This window comes from Theropithecus gelada, chromosome 2 (assembly GCF_003255815.1).
Source record: "Theropithecus gelada isolate Dixy chromosome 2, Tgel_1.0, whole genome shotgun sequence".
In the NCBI taxonomy this organism is placed as follows: domain Eukaryota; kingdom Metazoa; phylum Chordata; class Mammalia; order Primates; family Cercopithecidae; genus Theropithecus; species Theropithecus gelada.
The window spans coordinates 117880702-117903439 of NC_037669.1; the positions used below are offsets into that span (position 1 = coordinate 117880702).

The 22738-nt window shown below is 37.6% G+C and overlaps 1 protein-coding gene across 1 annotated transcript in view; it reads left to right on the forward strand.

Annotated features, from left to right (window-relative positions):
* SPATA16 (spermatogenesis associated 16) overlaps window positions 1–22738 on the forward strand; it is a 254015-nt gene that overhangs the window by 172124 nt on the left and 59153 nt on the right. The window contains exon 6 of the mRNA XM_025376457.1: window positions 14629–14776. Within this exon, the coding sequence (XP_025232242.1) occupies window positions 14629–14776 (148 nt within the window). The remainder of the gene's footprint in view (window positions 1–14628; window positions 14777–22738) is intronic.

Consider the following 22738-nt stretch of genomic DNA (forward strand, 5'->3'; position numbering starts at 1 on the left):
AAGATTTGCTTCCATGTGAAAAATTTTTCCACAGAAAGGAACAAAATAGCAATACCATCTGAACAGTTCTCTTAGTGGCCTATATTTATAGTGCATTTATTTATTTGGCCCTGTCAGGCAGAGAGTTTCTAAATTATTTGCATGAGGAATGTCTGAAAGCAGCCCAGGTCCTATAGTATTTAGATTAGATATAATTTGAGAAGCACTAAAGACACTCACCCAAAAATATTTTCCCCATCAATTCCTATGTATCATACTTAAATTCTTATCATTTGGCATTGAGTCTCCAGTCAGCCTCAGGTCATATGCAGAAGAAATTTTATCTAGAAGTGTTTAACTAAGTATATTGTTACCTCTGAATAGAATTGTAAAAATTAGTTTATTTGAGCTTTCTTAGTCTTCTTTGAAAGGTGAAAGAAGAATTCTATAAGATATAGGGAAAGGTAAAGTCTAATGAGAAAATTTGACAGAAATATAGGAATATAGGAAATGTAGGCCAACCAGAAGTACCTTTTGAAGGCAAAGGACATCTGTGCTTAATTCTGTCAAGGAAAGGAAGCAAACGAAAATAGGTATCATGGAGCAGTAGAAAAAGGTTGGGCCTGAGATTCAGGAAATTTAACTTCTAGTTCCAAAGCTGACTCAATTTTTAATAAATCACTGCAATTTTTTATTAGCCAGCTACTGCTGCAATAATACTGTGTAACAAGCCACTCTAAAACTCAGTGGCTTATCAAATAAACATGTTGGCTCAAATTTGATTAGTTGAGGCTAATCTCAACTGGGCTTGGCTTACCTCCAAGCTGCAGAGAGATCCAAGTGTATTTCACATATCTTTCACTCTCTTTTGTCCAGTGATTACCTGATGCAGGTTCTTTTTATGGCAAAATGCAGGATTCCAAGAGAGAAAGCCAAACCATACAAGCACATTTTAAGCCTCTGCTCATACCATCGTTGCTAACATTTTAGTAGTCAAAGCAAGCCACACGATCAAGCCCAAAAGCAAAGGGTAGATCCTTCTGCCCACTAGAAAGCCAAGACAAAGGGGTGGAGTTGATGTTGCAACAGGGAGGGGAAACATTGAGACCCACAACTCAATCTACCAAAATTGCTCTAGGCCTTCGTTTCTGCTTCTGTTGGCCTTCCAATGAGGAAGCTGGCCTAGGTTAGTGGTTCTTAAACACCAGTCTAGTAACCAACTGCATCAAAGTCACTTAGAAAAACATTTAAAATATTAGATTCCTAGAGTTGAGTGGGATACTAAAAACTGTATTTTTCTATTGTCCCCCTTCAACCAGGTGATTCTGATGCACAACCCCAGGTATATGTCTCAAAAGCTATTTCCAATTTTTAAGTTAGTGACCAACTTAGCCCACCATAGAGTTTATCTGGGACTGCCCAATGTGCAAAGGTATGACATTGGATGACCTGCACAGGTGATCCTGCCTACCTGATAATGCAATTTAAATAATTTATAAGACCCAGATTCTCCCCTCCATCTTCCCACTATGTAGATTACCTCCCAGTAGATTAGGCAACTTATGTTTCCCATTGTTAACAGTTAACAACTGCTGTCCCCTTCTCCCCATGATGTAAGTCAGATTTTTCTGTGTACTTCACATCCCTGAAGCAAACCTCTTGGCTGCTTAAGTGTCATATCTAGACAACAATGGGCATGCAATATTCTTTAGTCTCTTGCCTACAAAGAAATTTGTCTATTAAGCTAGATAATATTAAAATTCATAGTTTATGAATTATCATATTTTTCAATTAGAAGACAGACTAAAAAGGAAGTATCCAAATTGAGGTGAGAGGTAAAAGAGAGCTTCCTTTCCTGGGTCCTGCAAAAAGATAAATGTAGAAATAAATTTCTCATCTAATTATTCATTCCTGTTTATATATTCTTTAATGATATGTTTCCATGGTTACCAGTGTTGTTAAACGCTGCCTGTGTTTCATTTTGCTTTGATGCTATTTGAGGTAGTATGCCAGTAGGAGAGGTTCACTTTTAAATGAAAGATGTAATTGAGGCATGTATTTGATCCAAGGTTGAGTGTTCCCATGAAGGAGATAGTGACCGTGACATTATTTGCTGGTTGTATAGTTTTGTGTAGTTCTTCTATTGATGTTCTGTGAGTGCTGCAGGCATTAGAAAGGAAGGGAAGAAAGGAGGAGGGAGAGAGGGAAGAACCTGAACCATACACATATATAAATTAAAGTGTATATATTTTCCTACCTTTACACACACACACACACACACACATATATATATATATAGAGAGAGAGAGAGAGAGACATTGATTTAACTGGACTGTCAAGTAGGTGAGGTTGCTTTTTACCACCCCATTCCTCTCTTCTCCTCATGCTATCCCCACTTCAACCCAACATGTACATGCCAACAGGCAGTTTTTTTTCAAAAATGGGTTGAGTATTCAATTGCTTTGCCTCAGTGTGAATTTCAGCCACAATGCCATCTCTCTGGAGGTTTTTTGCCTTTGAAGCCCCAACTCTCACTGAGATGGGCTTTATCACCTGCTGCCAACACAGTGTCAGGCATCCAGATCACACAAGAATTTGAGGGCAGTAATCCTTGCTAGTGCCTCAGAATATGCCCTGCAAGGGGCAGCATGCTTCACTTGCACATCAGCCTTCTCTGTACATTGATAATTAAGGCTTGTTAGAAAATTCAGGCATCAGAGCTGATACAATCCCCCCTTCTCAGGTGACTGAGGCAGGAGAATCACTGGAGTCCAGGAGTAGTTAGAAGCTATTGCAGTGGTCCCCAACCTTTTTGGTACCAGGGACCAGTTTTGTGAAAGACAATTTTTCAATAAATCAGGGTAGGGGGATGGTTTCAAGATGATTCAAGCACATTACACTTATTGTGCACTTTATTTTCATTACTATCATACTGTGATACATAATGAAATAATTATACAACTCACCATAATGTAGGATTAGTGGGAGCCCTGAGCTTGTTTCCCTGCAACTACACAGTCCCATCTGGGGATGATGGGAAACAGTGACAGATCATCAGGCATTAGATTCTCATAAGAAGCTCATAAACTAGATCCCTCGCCTGAGCAGTTCACAATAGGGTTCATGTTCCTATGAGAATCTAATGCCACTGTTGATCTGACAGGAGGTGGAGCTCAGGCGGCAATGCCAGCAATGGGGAGCAGCTGTAAATACAGACAAAGCTTCTCACCGGCCCGCCGCTCACCTTCTGCTATGTGGCCTGGTTGGGGATCTCTGAGCTACAGTAGGCTGTAACCACACCCGTGAATAGCCACTGCACTCCAGCCTGGGCAATATAATGAGACTCCATCACTATAAAAATAACAAATAAATAAACCAAAAAATTCAGACATCATTAAAAGCAAAACAATTAATCCTCAGTGACCCCTGAGTAATGTTTATTTTGTATCTTCTTCAGAAATGTCTATTTTTTCAAAATATTCCTGGTTCGGTGTTTCAGTATTATTAGTAGGTGACAGCAGAAGCCCACATCATTTAAATGCAGCTTTTTCGTTACCCTTTTTGCCTCCTAAATAGCATTTGGGTTTCTGGTAGTTTTTATAGGAGGAAAAAAAAGTTACTTCCAAATTTCTTTTCATTTTCTCTCATATGAGAAAGATATGAGCTTAGAGATGTAAAGCAATTCAGGCCTTTCTTTCCTTTAACAAATTTAGGTCTAGATATTTGATTCCCAGGAGGCCTGTGGCTATTCTGCATGGTTTCCATGAGGTTACTTTATTTTCATAGAGACTTTGCCTTCCAGTCTAAATTTACAAACATGTTGATTCCTTCTTTGTGCTTGTTTGCATCTGAAAATCAAAACTTGTTATGAGCAAAACCAAATTTAGAGGGTTTTATGGTTATCTATTCTATTTTCCATAGATTTTTATGGGTTATTGATTTACAAGCTTGCAGAGAAATTGAGGTCACTTTTTTTTAGCAGCTGGAGATGTGTAATAACGATTCCATGAAATCATGAAATTTTTTAGGCTGTGTTCACCCAGGTATAAGATAATCTGCAAAGCTCAAAGCTTTTAATGTTTTTATTTATATTCAGTCATTGTTTTGGTGGTATTGCACACCAATTAAGATAAATTCTCCTCTTTTCTTGAATTCATATGATTGTATTTTCCTTGCTAATTTTTGAAGACTGCCTACTCTATCTGTACCTGGACTGAATCATTCTCTTTTTCATGGTAATTTTCTCTTTTCCAGATAATGAGACCTTGGCATTTCAAATGTCAGCCTTTAACATGTGGCATGATTTCGTTTTTCTCAGGATTATAAAGTAACTGCTAAGCTCACCTATTTTTATTCAAGAAAGCCTAGGTGCTATTATATATATAGTGCAGCCTACACCAGGAACCAACAACCTATGAGGAACAATAACTTCCAGAAAACCTCAGAAGGATTCTTTCAAGCCCAAACCTAGAGGGATGGAAAATACCATCTTTAGCATGGCAAGCCTTCACTTCATTTATTATTTATTCTTCATCAGGTGGAGGTTGGCCTGCTGTAACATTCATATAAGATGCAAATCAGAGATGTAACCAGAGACTGGACAGATAACTTGTAAAGTATAGTGGCAGGTCTCTTGAAGTTAGCACTTTATCTCATTTCATTTAATATTATGTGAAGTTGTGATTTTTTCTTATCACAAAGCACATAGAAATATATATGTATATAATGTATGTGGATCTATATATTATACATGTGTTTTGACAAGTCCATTGCATTTCTCACAGGCACAATTGTTTCCCCTCTGAGACATTTTGATGTTAGGATGAAAGCATGGGAAGTCATGTATAGGAGGCCACCTGCCCCATAAAATTATCCTCCTGCGATCTGTTCTTTTTAAAATATAAAGTCTTCTGGGAGAGGCCACAACCTGGAAGACATTAATTGCAGACAAAGAAATAATAAAGAAAGGGTTGGGTGCGGTGACTCACGCCTGTAATCCCAGCACTTTGGGAGGCCTAGGCGGGCGGATCACGAGGTCAACAGATCGAGACCATCCTGGCCAACATGGTGAAACCCCATCTCTACTAAAAATACAAAAATTAGAAAATCGCTTGAACCTAGGAGGCAGAGATTGCAGTGAGCCGAGATCGCGCCATTGCACGCCAACCTGGTGACAGAGCAAGACTCTGTCTCAAAAAAAAAAAAAAGAAATAATAAAGAAAAATAAAAGGTGTCTGATTGCCAAGCAAAGCTGAAACTTATGTGAGAAAAGAAATTACAGGGAGGCAGGAGAGGACCAGGACAAACTGTGAGTAATATTTCCACAGCACAGTCATCCCTCTTACTAGATTCCAGATACACTCATTTCTCTTGATCTGCACGCCACCAAGGTCATAGCTACTAGCTTCTAAGATGAACAATTCCCTTCTTAGAAGCCTCCATTAGAACTTTCTTCTTCCTGCGAAAGATTCTGCTTCTGCCCTCTGAAGCTTTGTGCAAGAACCTTTCATATATTTGGAATCCTATCTTAGTGCTGGACAGGACTGTAAACATCATTTACAAGTCAGCACAGCATAATGGCTCAGAGGAAGAGGTCCTAAGATGTAACTGATTTGAATCCCATCTCTGTCATGAAGTAGATGTGTGAACTACACCATGTTGTAGAAGCTCTATACAGACTGAGTTTTCCTCAACTATAAAATGGAGTAACAATGCTTGCTTTCCAGCATAGTTTTAGCAAATTAACAGAATAGTTTACCTACAGCACTTGGCCAATGCACAGTGAAGGCTCATTCGATACATAAATGAGTTTTTCAGGTTTATCAGTAAGCCAAATAAAGTCTGCATAGAGAGAATCTGAGAACACTTTGCTACCTGATGACAGAAAGTTAGTCCTTGAACCTAAATCTTGTCTCCAGATGAAACGTCCTCAAATCTTTCTAACTTGTTCTCCAATATACACTTCTTCAAAGGTAACCCTGACCTTTCCACTCAAAGTCATCTCAAATAATAGCCCAAAAGACAAAACAAATTCTGAGTAGAAAAAGCAGTACAAGTTTGAGAACCAAGTCACCAGGTCTTTGTCTCAACCCTGCCATAAATTAGTTGTGTGTACTGGCAAGGCATACCCCACTTTAAAACCAATGGTCAAGAAATACAACAAAAAACAACATACAGTTAGGAATAGAAATACCTACCTTCATACAACTAAATGATATAGAGAGATGAAATGTACAATGACAAAAAAGGGTCCCAAGCTGTGTTGACATTTACTACTGAACACAGAGGCTAAAGCTCATTGGTAATACCCAGTTGTCCTTAGGAAATAATTGCAGGTAATGTAGCTATTTATTTCTGCAATACCTTTTGGTGATTCATTTTAAGTCATCAAGAATAAAAGCTCTGTGGCATCCTAAAGAGTCTGGAGGCTGCTGAAACCCACACTTGTAACTCTGAGTTTCCTTCAGCTGGTGTTTCTCTAATGTGCAAGCAGAAAATTATTTGGGGTCTATAGAACACGAACATACTTAAAGTTCTATTTATAAGTTATATATGCTTTGCCATTAAATAAGCTAGACTGACCTAAGCACGTTATTATTTAAGCTCCCCTATCAAAACACCGTACATCTAATTTTTGTAAATGTTTCTCCTTGACACTGGCATGCTAGCTGATAACATGTCCTAAATCTAATGAGGGGCCAGTGGACAAAACAATCTTACTTGTGGCCAATAGGTGTGAGTGATGAATATTCCATTTTGTGTCAGAATTCTTATAAAGAGGATCTTGATCTGGTTACGGTTTGATGTGGTCTGTTTGTTTCTCTGTGCTAGAGTCAAATTCTAGCTGTCTGTGGAGACAGAAATAGACAGTGATGGAAAAAGAAGAAGGGAATCAATGCTTGACTTTATTCTTCCAAGAATTTACAATCTAATTAAAAGAATAAAACGTTGCTCACCGTAGAAGAAAGATTGGCTTAGGGGACTTGGGCTGTCATCTTGCTTTCATTTCTGATTTTGTAACCTCAGAGGAATCACCAGTACTTACCAAGCTTTACGTTTAGTGATTATAAAATAATATTTTAGATCCTTTCCATCTCCTCAGTTCTATCTTGAAGGACCATGGAAATAACATTTTACTAAAAAATATAAATGATTAAAAGTTAATTCAGGGTAAATGTTAGGCCTTAAGTGCAGAAGTTAGTTAATGGATGCATCACACGTAATGAAAACTCTAACCCTAACCATAGTGAATGGTAGACAGTAGCTCAAATAATATATTTATACAATTACATGCATGTGTACATACATATATGTGTTCTAGAATTCTATAGCAGTAACACACTACAAAACTAAATACTTTAAATTTAATATTATATTTATTATGACTATTTTTAAACAGAAAGGGTTGCAAAGTAGAGAATTCAAAAAAGCTAGGCCGGGCGCGGTGGCTCAAGCCTGTAATCCCAGCACTTTGGGAGGCCGAGACAGGTGGATCACGAGGTCAGGAGATCGAGACCATCCTGGCTAACCCGGTGAAACCCCGTCTCTACTAAAAAATACAAAAAAATAGCCGGGCAAGATGGCGGGCGCCTGTAGTCCCAGCTACTCGGGAGGCTGAGGCAGGAGAATGGCGTAAACCCGGGAGGCGGAGCTTGCAGTGAGCTGAGATCTGGCCACTGCACTCCAGCCTGGGCGACAGAGCGAGACTCCGTCTCAAAAAAAAAAAAAAAAAAAAAAAAAAAGCTATATAAAAGTCCGTTTCCCTTGCTACAAATAACCTGTTTACACAATTTTTAGTGATTTCTAAATAATGCAAATAAAATTTAAATATTTTTATTTAAACTGCATGAAATATTTATAACTTTCACATCACTGGACTGACAGAGGTAATGGCAAAGCTGCCAAATATTCTTTTATATTAAGAAAAAATGAAACTTAAAGTGAATGTTCTTTCATAAAATAGCTTCCATAAATCCAGGGTAATATTTCAGAATCAAAATGTTGATCACTGCAGCAGGGACAATCAATCAATCATTACATATTCTATTCTGACACTCCATTATATTAAAATCATCATACAAATGTAAATCTTGACAGTTACATAAATGATACAGTGATTGTGTTTATAGGGTTGTCTCAAGGTAACATATTTATGAAAATCTGTTTTTAAAGTCAATTCTAAATTTCAAGAAAATTGAAATCTTCCAAATTAAACCAATATGTATATTTTAAAAATTGAATTTGAAAAACGTTGCTCACAAAATTTTATTTTTCCATTTTCTAGAAAATTATTATCATCATTTAAAATTGCATTATTATTAATGCAATAACAAAGAGCATTATTAGCCATTAAATACTAAAGGTACCTATCTCGATCATTTATAGCTTGCAAGTATAGTACTGCTTCCTTTGAATGTAATAATGTTAACTCTGAAAATAAAACAATAAAACTGTAATATTCAATCACTAGTAATACCTACCTAGATGGATTTTATGAGGACTAAAGGAAATAGCCTATATAAAAACATTTATCACACTGCTAAATGAAAGGTTGTTGTTTCATCTCTTTAAATGCCATGTTTTTCTTTACTTTTCAAAATAATACACAAGTCTTAGTAGATAAAAAGGGATTATGAGAGAGATTCCAAGTTTTATTTATTAGTATTGGTGTGTTAGGGTAGGCTACCGTAACAACCCCAAATTTCAGAAACTTAAAACAACAAAACAATAAATTAGATTTCTCACTCGTAGTCCAACATGGGTGTTTCTGATTGGATCTACTCTAATCAGCAACTTGGGAACTGACACTGCTTCCACTCTGTAGTGCCATCTTCCTTCCCACCTGTGAGTCCTCTCTGTTTTCGTTTGTTTGTTTGTTTGTTTGTTTGTTTTTGAAACAGAGTCTCACTCTGTTACCCAGGCTGAAGTGCAGTGGCCACAATCTCAGCTCCTGCAACCTCCACTTCCTGGGCTCAAGCAATTCTCCTGCCTCAGCCTCCCAAGTAGCTGGTATTACAGGCGCCCACCACCACGTCTGGCTAATTTTCATACTTTTATTTGAGACAGGGTTTCACTATGTTGGCCAGGCTGGTTTCAAACTCCTGGCCTCAAAGGATCTGCCTGCCTTGGCCTTCCAAAGTGCTGGGATTACAGGCATGAGCCACCACGCCCAGCTGAGTCCTCTTTCTTAAGGCAGCCTGACAGGAAAAGAAAATAGAGGATTATGCTAGGCAGAGTTTCGTGGGCCTGGCCTGAAGAAAGTTAATGTCTCTCCCGCCTCCATTCCATTGGTCCACATTCTGCCATGATTCACTGTAAGGGAGTCTGGAAAATGCCTATTATGTGCCTGTGAGGTAAAGTCATAATTTTCAAAAAAGAAAGTGAAATACAATATTAGATACCCTAATTCTAAATTCTATAGAATTTTTTAAAGTCATTTAATAAGTCCTTAGATGGCCGGCCATGGTGGCTCACGCCTGTAATCCAGTACTTTGGGAAGCTGAGGCAGAAGGATCACCTGAGGTCAGGAGTTCAAGACTAGCCTGACTAACAAGGTGAAACCCCATCTCTACTAAAAATACAAAAATTGGCCGGGCATGGTGGCAGGCACCTGTAGTCCCAGCTACTCAGGAGGCTGAGTTGGGAGAATCGCTTGAATCCCGGAGTGGGAGGTTGAGGTGAGCCAAGATCGCACCACTGCACTCCAGCCTGGGTGACAGAGCAAGACTACATCTCAAAAAAAAAAAAAAGCCCTTAGCAAAGTCACTTAAACCTCTCCAAATCTCAAGAAATTGGGCTGGAAGATTCCTAATGTTCCTTCTAGATATAATCTTCTAAATAAATCAGTTTACTCTGATTATGGTCAACCCTAAGACTGGAAGCAATAAAGGAATAATTTGATGATAGTCTATAATAATCATCACCACATTTTCTAATTTTAAGTGACAAGTTTCCCTCTTACTAAACCACTTTCACCAAGCATGTAGTTCAAAAGTTAAATTTACCCAACTCCTCCAGAAGGAAGGAAGGGAAGGAAGGGAAAAAAAGGGAAAGAAAGAGAGGAAGAGAGGGAAGGAGGGAGGGAGGGAAAGAAGGAAGGAAGGGAGGGAGGGAGGGAGAGGGGGGAGGGAGGGAGGGAAAGAGAAAGAAAGAGAGAAAAAGAAAGAAAGAAAGAAAGAGAAAGAAAGAAAGAAAGAAAGAAAGAAAGAAAGAAAGAAAGAAAGAAAGAAAGAAAGAAAGAAAGAGGTTCACACCTATAATCCCGGCACTTTGGGAGGCCAAGGCAGGTAGATCACAAGGTCAGAAGATCGAGACCATCCTGGCTAACACGGTGAAACCTCGTCTCTACTAAAAATACAAAAAACCAGCCGGGCGAGGCGGTGGGCGCCTGTAGTCCCAGCTACTCCGGAGGCGGAGGCGGGAGAATAGTGTGAACCCGGGAGGTGGAGCTTGCAGTGAACCGAGATCTGGCCACTGCACTCCAGCCTGGGTGACAAAGCGAGACGCTGTCTAAAAAGAAAAGAAAAAAAAGAAAGAAGGGAAGAAAGAGAGGGAGAGAGAGGAGGGGAGGGGAGGGGAGGGGAAGGAAGGGGAGGGGAGAAAAGAAGAACAGAAAGAAAAGAAAGTTACATAATTCTACCATCCCAAAAATGTTTGAGGTTTATAGTTTCTGCCAGCTTAATTCTGGCTACGTTGAGTGCTCTTAAAATTTTACCAGGAAGAATCGGCCCTCTTAAGTTTAGATAAGGGAGACAAATTTTGTTTCTTTCTTTTTTGCTGGTCATGTTTCCCTCTACTTTTGTTGCTTTTCTTTTCCTCTGGATGGAATATCTCTCCTTTCTCTCCCGTGGTCTCTCTTGTACAGTCATCCTGGACAAGTTGATTTCTAAGGTAGCAAGGGGTTCTTTTTACTAAGCTACAGTACAAAGAGAAATTATTATAAGTTACTGTTTGTAGAGAAAATGAGCTGCCCACATACACTCTTGGTTTTTGTAACTTGGCTTTAAAACTTGATAAATGTGAGAGTAACAATAGAGAGTTATTAACTCCCAAATGTAAACACTTAATTTCACAGCTTATTTTTGAGTAACAGCAGAGAAAACATAATTAACAGCAATGTACATTTAACAACAGGGCACAAGGACTGATTGTTTTCTCCATTCTCTGCACACGTGCAACATTTACTGACATCAGAGAAGTTCACAGGTCCAGAAAGAATGATTCAATTACAGAATATTTATGTCAAATTAAGAAGTATCATTTGAAATCTGCTTCCATTTTAAGTATAGCTTATTTTTTACAACCAGAAATTCCTTGTCTGGTCTCTTCCTTTATTTGCAAAATCAAGGAAAATCTTTGTTTATAAAAAGTAAATTAAAATCTATCTTTTATATTTTAATGTCTATGATTATATCAAATCATTCTAGTTTTTAAGTATAATTTTTTAATTTACACATATTAGACTCTTTAAAAAGACAAGTCTAACTCTAAATTGCCAAATTATTACCATCACAAAATGAAAATTTAATCTTTGGTGTCTAAACACAAACGGTCAAAAAAAAATCCTACTATTTTAATTAAACACAAAGGCTAAGTTTTTTCTAGATTATTTCACTAGTTAGTTATTCAATGATGCTATTCAATACCAATAATGCTAAAATATATATGTTATATATGTTATATATATGTTATATTACTCTATTTCTTTACAACAGTAACGTAGGATAGGCTCACAGCCTCAAGATTGTCTGTCTCTAGAAGAATAAGAAATATTAGTACACTAAAACACAAAAGGATGTTTCAGGATCCGATGCAAGGGTCATCTGTATTCTCATTTCTACTCTATGTTGTACTATTTCTTCCTGGGGCTATAATAATTTCCTTTAAGAAACATCTCCATGGAGAATACAATTTCTATTTGTAAATTACATACTCTCTATTTACTCACCCACTTCCTTACCCATCATCTTCAGGTTGGAGGGCAGAATCCATGGAAGAACCCATCTCTATTGGTTCTCAGTGGAGAAAGAGGGAGGCCACTCTCCAGCGCATACCCTCCTAAGTGAGAGCCCTGTTAAGGCCCAAAGGCAACGCCTTGAGCATTAAGCCAAGAGTACAGATCCTTCAACGAGCAGATCAAGCTGCCACATGAAAACCTACACTTCTGCCACTTTTTAAAAAGCTGGTGTAGGTTCTTGGGCACGAGTCTTACCATCCCCACTGTGAGATGGCTTCGCCAAGCTACCCTGCCAGCAGTCACTTAAGCTGCCAGCCGTTGGAAAAGAAATGGGGTGGAGAGAGTGTTTTCTTCTATCCTGGCCTGACTAGGATATCGCTAATGTCTTTCTGGAAGCAAACTGGAGGATGAGGTACCTTTGCTAAATTTTTTAATCCAGAAATTAAAGCAAAATACCCTTCAGCAAGATATTCAGAGACCATCAGAAAGCTGTTTATGAGTTAGAAACTGTTACGGGCTGAATTGTATGCCCCCAAAATTCATCTGTTGAAGTCCTAACCCCTAGTACCTCATAGTGAGACTACATTCCATTAGCCCACACTCAGCCACAGTTGGAGACAGAATCTTTAAACAGGTAATTACATTAAAATGAGGGCTTTAGAGTGAACCCTAATCCAACATGAGTGCATGCTTATAAAAAGAGAAAATTAGAACACACACAAACACACATGCGCGCACACACACACACAGAGGAATGACCATGTGAAGACACGGGAAAAGACAGCCATCTACAAGCCAAGTAGAGAGACCCTCAGAAGAAACCAACCCTGCTGACACCACAGTCTTGGACTTCCTGTCTCCAGAACTGTGAGAAAATAAATTTCTGTTGTTTAAGCCACCTAGTCGGTAGTACTTTGTTGTAGCAACCCTAGGAGACTGATACGGGAACCAACAGCTTACAAAAGCAGTAAAGTCAGCCATGACCTTAGAGCTGAGGTCTAGAGCAGCTTTCGTCCTTGGCACATCACTGCACACATGCCTGTGCAACCACACGCCTGATGGTCTGGACAGGCCATCCCAGAATCAGTTCCAGCAGTGAACATAGGTAAGCACCAAACTGGAGGAATTATTCCTCCTCCTCAGTATAAAGGATCTTCATTTTTGCTGAAGGACTAATACTTGGTGCCTAAACACCTTATTTGAATTCCTAATCCACAACTCAATCCCAGACCTGCTGCCTGCATTATCCCCAGTAGCCTTCCAAAGCTGGCATCCAGGTCTCCACATTCAGCAATTCCTTGTCTTGTCTCTTCCTTTATTTGCCATGCACTCCATCACTAACTCCATCTGAGGGCTGGCTCCGGGTTTGGAAGAACTGCTATGTATTTTCTGTTCCCCATTCAGTTCCTTGAACTTGAACAGGACAATGTTGAAGGCAATGTAAGTTCTAGCATTCAATTATCCAATAATTTGTTGAATTTCATTGAGAAATTTGTCCACTAATTTTTACATAATTTTAAAGCTAATCTCAGAGAAAGGAAGACCCTTTGCATCCAGAAAATTATTGCAAAGCTGCTCTTTTACAAGCAATGTAGATGATCATAGAGGCATTCGAAGTCACTAAGAAATGAAGTAAGCAATGAACAAGTTTATTTGGACTTCTCAGTTTAAAATCAACTCCTTGTTGCTTTTATTATCAATGGAAAACTTGTTTTCAAAATACTATGATGGTAATAATGTAAATTGTTGTTTGTTAAATGGTTTTTTCTCTGTTGAAAAGTTTATATCTATTGTTTTTCCTTATTGTTTGTTGGCACCTTATTTGTCTGGAAGAATTTCATTCCTATAAATAAAAATGGATTGTTTTATAATATGCTTTTATGCCATATTAAAAAACTGAGGTAACCATAGACACTTCCACATTTTATTCAATGTGCAAGCCTCATTAGAAGGAAAAGTTGTAGGAAAGGAATAAATTCCTTTTAAAACTTCACATAACTTTCTTTTAGGTCTGTTACAAATAGTAATGGACCTATTTAAAACAGGAAGCTGAGGATGATGGCTGGGCTTTATCAAGAATGGTACATGAGCAAAAATAATGTAAAGAAATTCTTAAATAGCCAAAACCATCCTAAACTGCTCTTGTGATCTGGAGGGAAGGGAAGCTTTTCTAGGAGGAAGCTGAGGAAGGATATTTTTAATTCCAAAAGGCTTTCCCAGGTATTGGAAAAAGAAAACAAAAAATACCATCTGTCTAGTTCGCCGTGTTATTTACAGAATATACTTTAGATATTTAATTTATTTTTTAAAAGAAATCTCTCCATATACAAATTGCTCACCAATGTCTGCTCAAGAGTAAGTTAATTATGTCAGACTTAAGAATTTGACTTTTAAAATCAAGTAAAAAAAATGACACCTTAGGAAATAGAATTTATATTTTTATCTTAAAACAAGCTCAGTTTAGAGGTGCCTGTTTACAAACTTCCTTCATTTAATTGGTTTTCTTAATATGAAATAGTATTTCCAGAACTAATTAAAATTTTGTTCTAATGAATATTCAAGACCAAAATATGTTATCTTTGCAGTACAGTATATAGATTTTTAAGTCATCCATAAAGGTAATTATATTTTTTACATTCTTAAAAAGTCATGTATTGTTATTGATGCCAAATGGGTTGTTTGTTTCATCTTAGGCCATGATTGAGGAAGCCATCACCAGAGCTGAATCTTTCTCAGTTATGTACACACCATTTGCGACAAAAATAAGAGCTGATAAAATAGAAAAAGTAAAAGATGTTTTCACAAAAACTCATCCTGCATATGCAGAGTATATCTACACAGGTAAGATTCAATATCTTCGAGTTATCAGCTGATATTTTGTTTCCAATAAAACAAATACAGGGTTCTTTCTGGTTTATTAGTTTATTGCTTCTGTTTTAGGAGTATGCTGTTTTAATCTGATGATTTGAAATGGAAAGTAATTTATAAGGTTTTAATAGGGCTAGCCTTATCGTTCTAGCACAATATTTCTTGTACTTTCTTTCTATATTTTAAGAAGTAGGGATAAAACCTAGAAAATCTAACATTTAAAAAAATGGAGGAATGACCTGTGGTAAAATGCTATCTTTCCCTTTATCCTTTATTGGTAAAGGATAATCAGATGATTATAGTATTTTCCTGCTGATGGATTATTTTTCCAGTCCCTACTATTTTTACTTTTTCCCCCATCTATCTCATACCTCAAACCTTCTCTCCTTATGCTCTTGAATCACTGGTATTCAAATGAGATCTGGAGAGCTAAGGGTCCCACAGAGGACACAACCACTGGTATGATGTTTTTTCCCTTTTTCATCTTTGGAAATCACTCGTTCTCATTCATTTATGCAAAAAATATTTTGTACTACCTACTGTGCATCAAATGTTATTTTAGTTTAACGGGAGGATTTTTTTTGGCACTAAATTAGGAACTACTCGACAATGACCCCCGTGTTAAGAAAATCTCTAAATGCATACACCTGATATTGCATCCTTCTATTCAGGCCCCTTCATCCCTTCTCTCAGAACTTTGGGGCTGAGTCACTGAATTATAATGTTAATAATATACTCTATCATTGATCACACTTAAGGCGCCAGACACTCTACATTCATTATCTCTTGTTATTCCCATAATCCATGAGATAAGGTGCTTCCCATTTAGGAACAAGAAAACAGTAACCAGAGAAGACACATAGCTTTTCCAAAGATGCACAGCAAATTAGACAGGCCTTGGATGTGAACCCATGAACATGCCATCAAGCTACACTATTTCCATGTGACAAAAACATTAAATGTGGGTCCTATGGATTTCATATTTTTCTCCACATTCCCTCTTGCTCTTCAGAAGAAAGATGTTAAATAAATCCCACTAGTGATGACTGAATAGTAAATCCCTAAGGAACAATGGTAATTTGAGGGCAGAGAAAGGGAAGAGAAGAAGGCACAATACAGGCCATAGTAACCATTTGTGCTGATTGAGCATTTCATAAGAAAGTAGGTTAAAAAAAGTCTTCAAACTCATATTTTTTTGTTAATTGCTACAAATTATTCATTACTCTTATGGATATTTAAAGGATTTTTTGGAGGGCATACACTAGCAGCACATAAAAGTCATATCTACCTAGCATTATGGAAAAATGAGTCCGATTCAGTTATTTCCATTTCCACCCCCAGATCCATTGGTAATGAAGAGAAATTCATTGAGGAGATCACCAGTTTGCCAATTTCTCTTCTGGTAGAATAAATTTAGTTATATTTAACCTATTTCACAGAGCAGTCATGAAGATTAATTAATAGTTCAGAAGCACCACTGCCAAGAGTTTAAAAACAATAATAACATTAATGAGCCAGACTCATGTCTCGTGTAATTCCATCAAACCTGTTATCAAGATGAATTATGATCTGTTGGCAAGACGATTCATGCTAAAGAATCTTACACTTTGGGAGAGAAGATAATTATAAGTTACTAATGATTGTTTCTATTATTTTATAATTACTAACTGCTAGAGTATGCTAGTGCTATATGAGAATCTTGATAGAAAAGACAGCTTCTGGAGGAGGAACGTGAGGTAGAGAAAGGAGTCTAGAATTTAAGTTTCACTGGGACTGATAAAGTTCTTTGCTCTGTGGAAATTGTGCTTTGGCTTAACAATGCTACTGCATTGGTGACATTACTTACCTCTGTTGCAAATTATTAAAGGGTTTCCCCAAAGCCATTGCTGGAATAATGGTGAAACAACTGTTACTAACCGTATGTGCACAGTCTCGGAGGTATAACTCTTTCCCCTAGGCAATTCCAGGGTGGCTGAGGGCACACAGCATGGGAAGAGGAAAGGTCATGTGTTATTTTTAGCTCTGGATGCTTCTCCCAGAAGATGCAGAGAGGTATTTAGAGCTGTATCAGTAGCCAAAGGTAATAACTAAGAAGTAAGTAACATAAAGACAGATAGGGCCTAGAAGAGTAGACACTTTGTTTTCTTGGCAGTTTCCAAAAACCAGAATCCTCTGATATCTTTTGGCTGTGTCTCCACCCAAATCTCATCCTGAATTGTAATAACCCCCAAATGTCAAAGGCATGGCCAGGTGGAGATAATTGAATCATGGGGGCAGTTTCCCCTATACTGTTCTCATGGTAGTAAATAAGTCTCACAAGATCTGATGGTTTTATAAATGGGAGTTCCCCTGCACAAGTTCTCTTGCCTGCTGCCATGTAAGATGTGACTTTCTTCCTCCTTTGCCTTCCACCATGATTGTGAGGCCTCCCCAGCCAGTGGAACTGTGAGTCAATTAAACTTCTTTCCTTTATAAATTATCCAGTCTTATGTATGTCTTTATTAGCAGCATGAGAACAAACTACTGCATCCTCCTATTATCAGCCTTGTAGATAGAATTTAAGAAGCTTCTATCCTGATGAAAATTTATTCAGCTGTTTATTGTAACATGTGTTCATGCAACCAGTATGACTAGACAGTCACACAGTAGATGTGTGCAAACATAAGAGTCTATACATTTTACCTACCTATTTTCTTCTTTGCTCTGCCCAGAGCCAAAATATATTCTGTCTCATCCCAGGGCACTCCATATAATCCAGTCATTTCTAAAATTAGTCTATCTTTGAAACCTATCTAACCACATTCACCAGTTTCCTTCTCCTTTTCATGGGTTTTTCTTCTCCCTGTGGTCTGGTTTAGCTTTCGTAGACCTCAAGCATACCCCATGTCCAAAAGGATCAGTGAACACATGAGGGAGACATCCTCTTCTCAATCTGTAGCAGGCTGGTACAGCTGCTTATCAGATGGCTGGTGGTACTTGAGATCAGCTCTGGTGTCTTGAAGAGGACCTCATGGATTCATTTATGTGGCCCATTAAGTGACTCAAGACACCTACATGGATTCTCCATTCTGTTTATTGATGTAGTTGCTTCTTCATATGTACACCAACCACCCTTACCATACCAGTTGGCCCAAACTAGAGACACTCTCTGAGATTTCCTCTTACTGCTGGACTGCTGACTTGTGAACCCAGCCATTTTCTAAGTCTTACTCAATAAATCCCCTCCATTCCAGAGGAGACTGGAAGTCATCGTAGCCCTCTCTTCAACTGGCTATGTTACTCTGCCATTTTTCCCTTGCTGCATGCTCCAGCAAGCCAGGACCCTTAGGACAAGAAGAGGATCTACAATGGAGATTGGGGTGGGGGTGGGGGTGAGGGCGGTTGTTCATCTATTTATTTATTCAGCGAACATTTATTTACACAGTACTCTAGGTGGTGCTGAGAATATACCTGCTCCTAAGAAAGGATCCGACTTTAGTAACTTATACTTCAGCATGAATATTTGACTATATTTTTCCCTTTTCCCAGAGAAAATTTTCATCTAAAACCAAAGCTCTAATTGTGGAATAGAAGGCTGACTCTAATTAAAAGAATTAGGTAGCATAAATAGAGCAGTTTGAGAATAGAGGTTGTTGCCACTTAATATCGCAAAAACTGGCTGGTTGTTTACCAAACTGTTTTTTATTTATTTATTTATTTATTTATTTATTTATTTATTTATTTATTTATTTTGAGATGGAGTGTCACTCTGTCACCAGACTGGAGTGCAGTGGCATGATCTCAGCTCACTGCAACTGCCGCCTCACGGGTTCAAGCAATTCTCCTGCCTCAGCCTCCCAAGTAGCTGGGACTACAGGTGCACGCCACCACACCCAGCTAATTTTTGCATTTTTAGTAGAGATGGGGTTTCACCATGTTGGCCAGGATGGTCTCTATCTCCTGACCTCATGATCCTCCCACCTTGGCCTCCCAAAGTGCTGGGATTACAGGCATGAGCCACCTTGCCCAGCCCAAACTGTTTCCTTTTTACCTCGGTCATAAATCTAGAATCCATTTCCAGCCTCCCTTCCAGTTAGATGAAGATTTCTGACTGAGTAATGGTCAAGGGAAAACGGACAGATATAATATATGTCACATCCAGGCCTGGCCCATAAAGCCCCCCTATGTAAAACTGTCTTTCCCCATCCACTGGCTGAGTAGAGAGAAGCATGGAAAGCGGCTGCAAAACAAAAGGAGCTAGATTCCTGAATGTCTGTGTAGATGGTCACCCTCCGAACACTCTGAATACCCACATGAACAAAAAACACAGTTATCTCTCTTTAGACCACTGAAATTTGGAGTTTCTTTGTTAAATCTGGTAACTTTAACATCTTTATCTGCCCTGCATCATAACAAGTAGGCAGCTTCCTACTCCAACTACAGTGTATACAACAAGTTTTTGCTAACTCGATCAAATAAACACTCATCCACATGCAGCCTACTCCATCCTCAAAAATACTCAGCGTTTGTACATCCATCTATTCTTCTAACTCACACTCCCCTCTCCACAGACAGCTACAGATGATGTTTTCATAAACATGTGTTTGTACCCACCCACAGAAAGATAATGTTTCCAGAGAGATACTGATGCTCCAAGAGATAAAATGCAATTATCAAGCTTTCACTGCAGCAAGAGAAATGGAGGCTATATGTAAGAATTTCTAAATTATAGAAGTCATCTAAATAAATAATCAACAGATGAAGGTCATACAATCTGTACCTTGAAGATTTTGGAAGAAGAGTCTACCTATCAAAGTTTTGCTGGAGAAGTAATTATTATCATTAAAACTTGGAGACTAGCATATTTAATTCGCCCAGTGGAGGCTGGCAAGCAAACCTCCAACTCAGAAACTCTGCCCAACTTTAGGTCACCTTCATCAAGCATAGAGAGTGTTGAGTTTATTGTTCCCTGGTCACATGACAGTGCCGTGAGCCCAGCACAAGCTGGCAGAGGTGCTGGTGATGAGCAGGAAGAGTAGTCACAATGGACCTCCTCCAGGCAATATTTTCTCTCCAGCCAGCCCCCAATTCACAGTCACCCATGTCGGGGATTTCCACAGGAAAAACAGACACAAGGGGGAAAAGCATAAAATTAACTCATTCTGAAATATATTTAGGTTTAAATTTTAAAAAAAATTTTATTGAATAAGCCAATCACATTATATATTAACTTTACAGTGATTTATCATGAGAAAATCCATTCACCTTCAGTGGCAGGTATAGGATTATATTACCCATATAATTTCTATGAGACTGATGAGGGAGAGTCAAAATTCAAATCTGCCTTGTAGAATAACCAGGTTTATACATGCTCAGGAACTTACTGTGCATCCTTTTCTGTTTCAGGAATATAATAAAACCCACCAAAATCTTAAAGTCATATTATAATAGAGTTGTATTGTATTACATTTCATGGAGAAAATAATACTGATTTTTTTTTTAGCAGTATAGCTATCCATTTTTATTATTTAAGAAAAAAACCTGGCTTGATTCATACAGAGTAGTCAGGGTATATAAAACAAATAATAATGTACCAGCCCCAGAATTTTTATGTTTTCACTTATAAAGATTTGACTTGAGATTTTTATTCATATATTCCAATGAAATAATGCAATTCTGCATAGTTCTTATTCTTGCATGGTTGTATTTTAATAATAATAAAGTAATACAATCAGCATATCCTGTCTCCTCTTGATGAAAATATCAAGATTTATTTGCTAAGTAAATAAATAATCAGTAATGGATCTGTGGTTAGTAATGTTTAATAGGAAAGTTTTCTGGATCAGATATCAATTACTTTAACACTTAGGTGGATAGAGTCATATTTTGTCTTTCCAATGCAATTTGAATCCCAAGAGTAAATATGTATGTTTGGATAAATAATACATTGTTTTAAAATAGACCTTTAAAAATAACTTTTCATCGAAATTTATAACCTTGTTCTTGTTCAGTCATCATTTACCAGTAAGAATAATATATTCTTATGGTCTCTAAAACATGAAGTTAACATTTCTCATTTTATTCTTTCTTCTTTAAATTATTGTAATTTTATCATGATCAAGAGTTTTCAAAATCAAACTATTTTCCTCTTTGTAACTAGTTTTCTCAAATAGAAAACGTTATAGAATTAAACAGTCTTCATCCCCAATATTTATGAAAGTGTTAAAGTCGGGTTGGTTATAAGATGATAAATCATCTAATATTTGCGCCACAGAATTCTTCTTAGAATCAGAAAATCATTCCCAAGGTAAAGAAATCCCTCACATATGGGGCTAAATTCTCTGTTCTTAAAATATTAAAATGTTGACCTTCCCAATGGGAAGCGTGGTGCTCTGGCATTGCTCCATCTAATGGAGTTCACCTCCATGTAACCACTTCTCAACCAGCAGTTCACTTGTCCTTTGCATTAGCAGGTGATAGTGCTGTTTGCCTCTGGTCTCCATCATCCACTGCACCTGAAATCCCTGAAACTATAATACCTCTTGCTTAGCATATTGTCCTAGGGGATCTTACTGAAGAAGGCAGGCAGGTTGCGTTTAAAGAAACAGCAGTCAATAATCCAAAAACAAGTGGAAGTGATGTAAGTTTTTCCTTCCACCTCTCAAGAAAGCCCATGAGTTGAGGTAGGGTAGGGCAGTTGTAATGCGGTATGTGGTAGAAATTAAACAGATATTGTAAGTATTGTATCCGTAATGCTCAGCAAAACCTTGTAAAATGCACATGTACATAAACACAAACATTCACATGGCAGCTTCCCTCAATTTCCTTTCCTACTCAAAATTCTCCAGGTATGTCCTTTAAATTTATTCCCTCATGAATTGATGAGTCTCTTCCAGTGTCATTCTTGATGGTCTTACCAGTTTCTCAGGTTCTTACCCATCCCCACTATCTCAGTCTACATAAGAAAGTCCCCATGACCATTTCCAAACAAGCAGAACTCATTTTAGCAGGTGAGGGAGTTCTCAATATGAGTGAGGTAAGTGCTCAACTGTTAACACTTTATTTTTCCTGAATCACTTTACTTATGCTTTCTAATGTAGCCTCTCTATAACAATATAGTTAATCATTAGGTGCTGCAGTCTAATAAATCATGCAGCCGAGCATTAAGATCCCTGAAGACTGAACTCTCAGTAGTATATAACAATTTTAAATTGAGAATTTTAAAAAATTTTGAAGTCAATGTTGCACAGAATTACAAATTTTTTATTTTGTAGAGTTATCTTTTATTCTTTGCATATTCAGCATCTAAATCCTATTTATTTCTCCTCGAATACTTGACTCACAATAATCTACAACTTATGAGCATTAGCATTTTCTTAATGATCTTATAGTCTACAAATAATCACTGCATTTGACAACTAAGATAAAGCCCCATCCAACCCATTTATTTATTTATTTATTTATTTATTTATTGCTTTTAGTAGTTTTATTTTTTAAAACATTTTATGGTATCACACACATATAAAAATCCATTTTTAAATGCAGCTTAACTAATTTATTATGGAGTAAACATCAAGTCAGAAAAGAAAACATTTTACCAGCTCTCCAGATATCCTTTACTGGCCCTTTCTTAATCCCAAACAACTCCCTACCCCCACCAAGGTAACTACTGTCCTAAAGTTTAGAGTAATTACTTTTTTACTTTACAGCATTACCACCTATCTATTCCTAAACTCTAGACTTCAATTTGCCTGCTTTGAAATGTTATAAACATGAAATTATATAGAGTAGATGCTCTTCTGTATCTGACTTCTTTTGCTCAATAATTTATGAACTTCTTCCATGTTGCAAAAAGCATTAGTTTATTCATTTTCATTGCTGTGTAATATTCTGTCCTATGAATAGACAGGTCTGGTGTTGATGAAATCCCTCAGCTTGGCTAGGCATGGTGGCTCA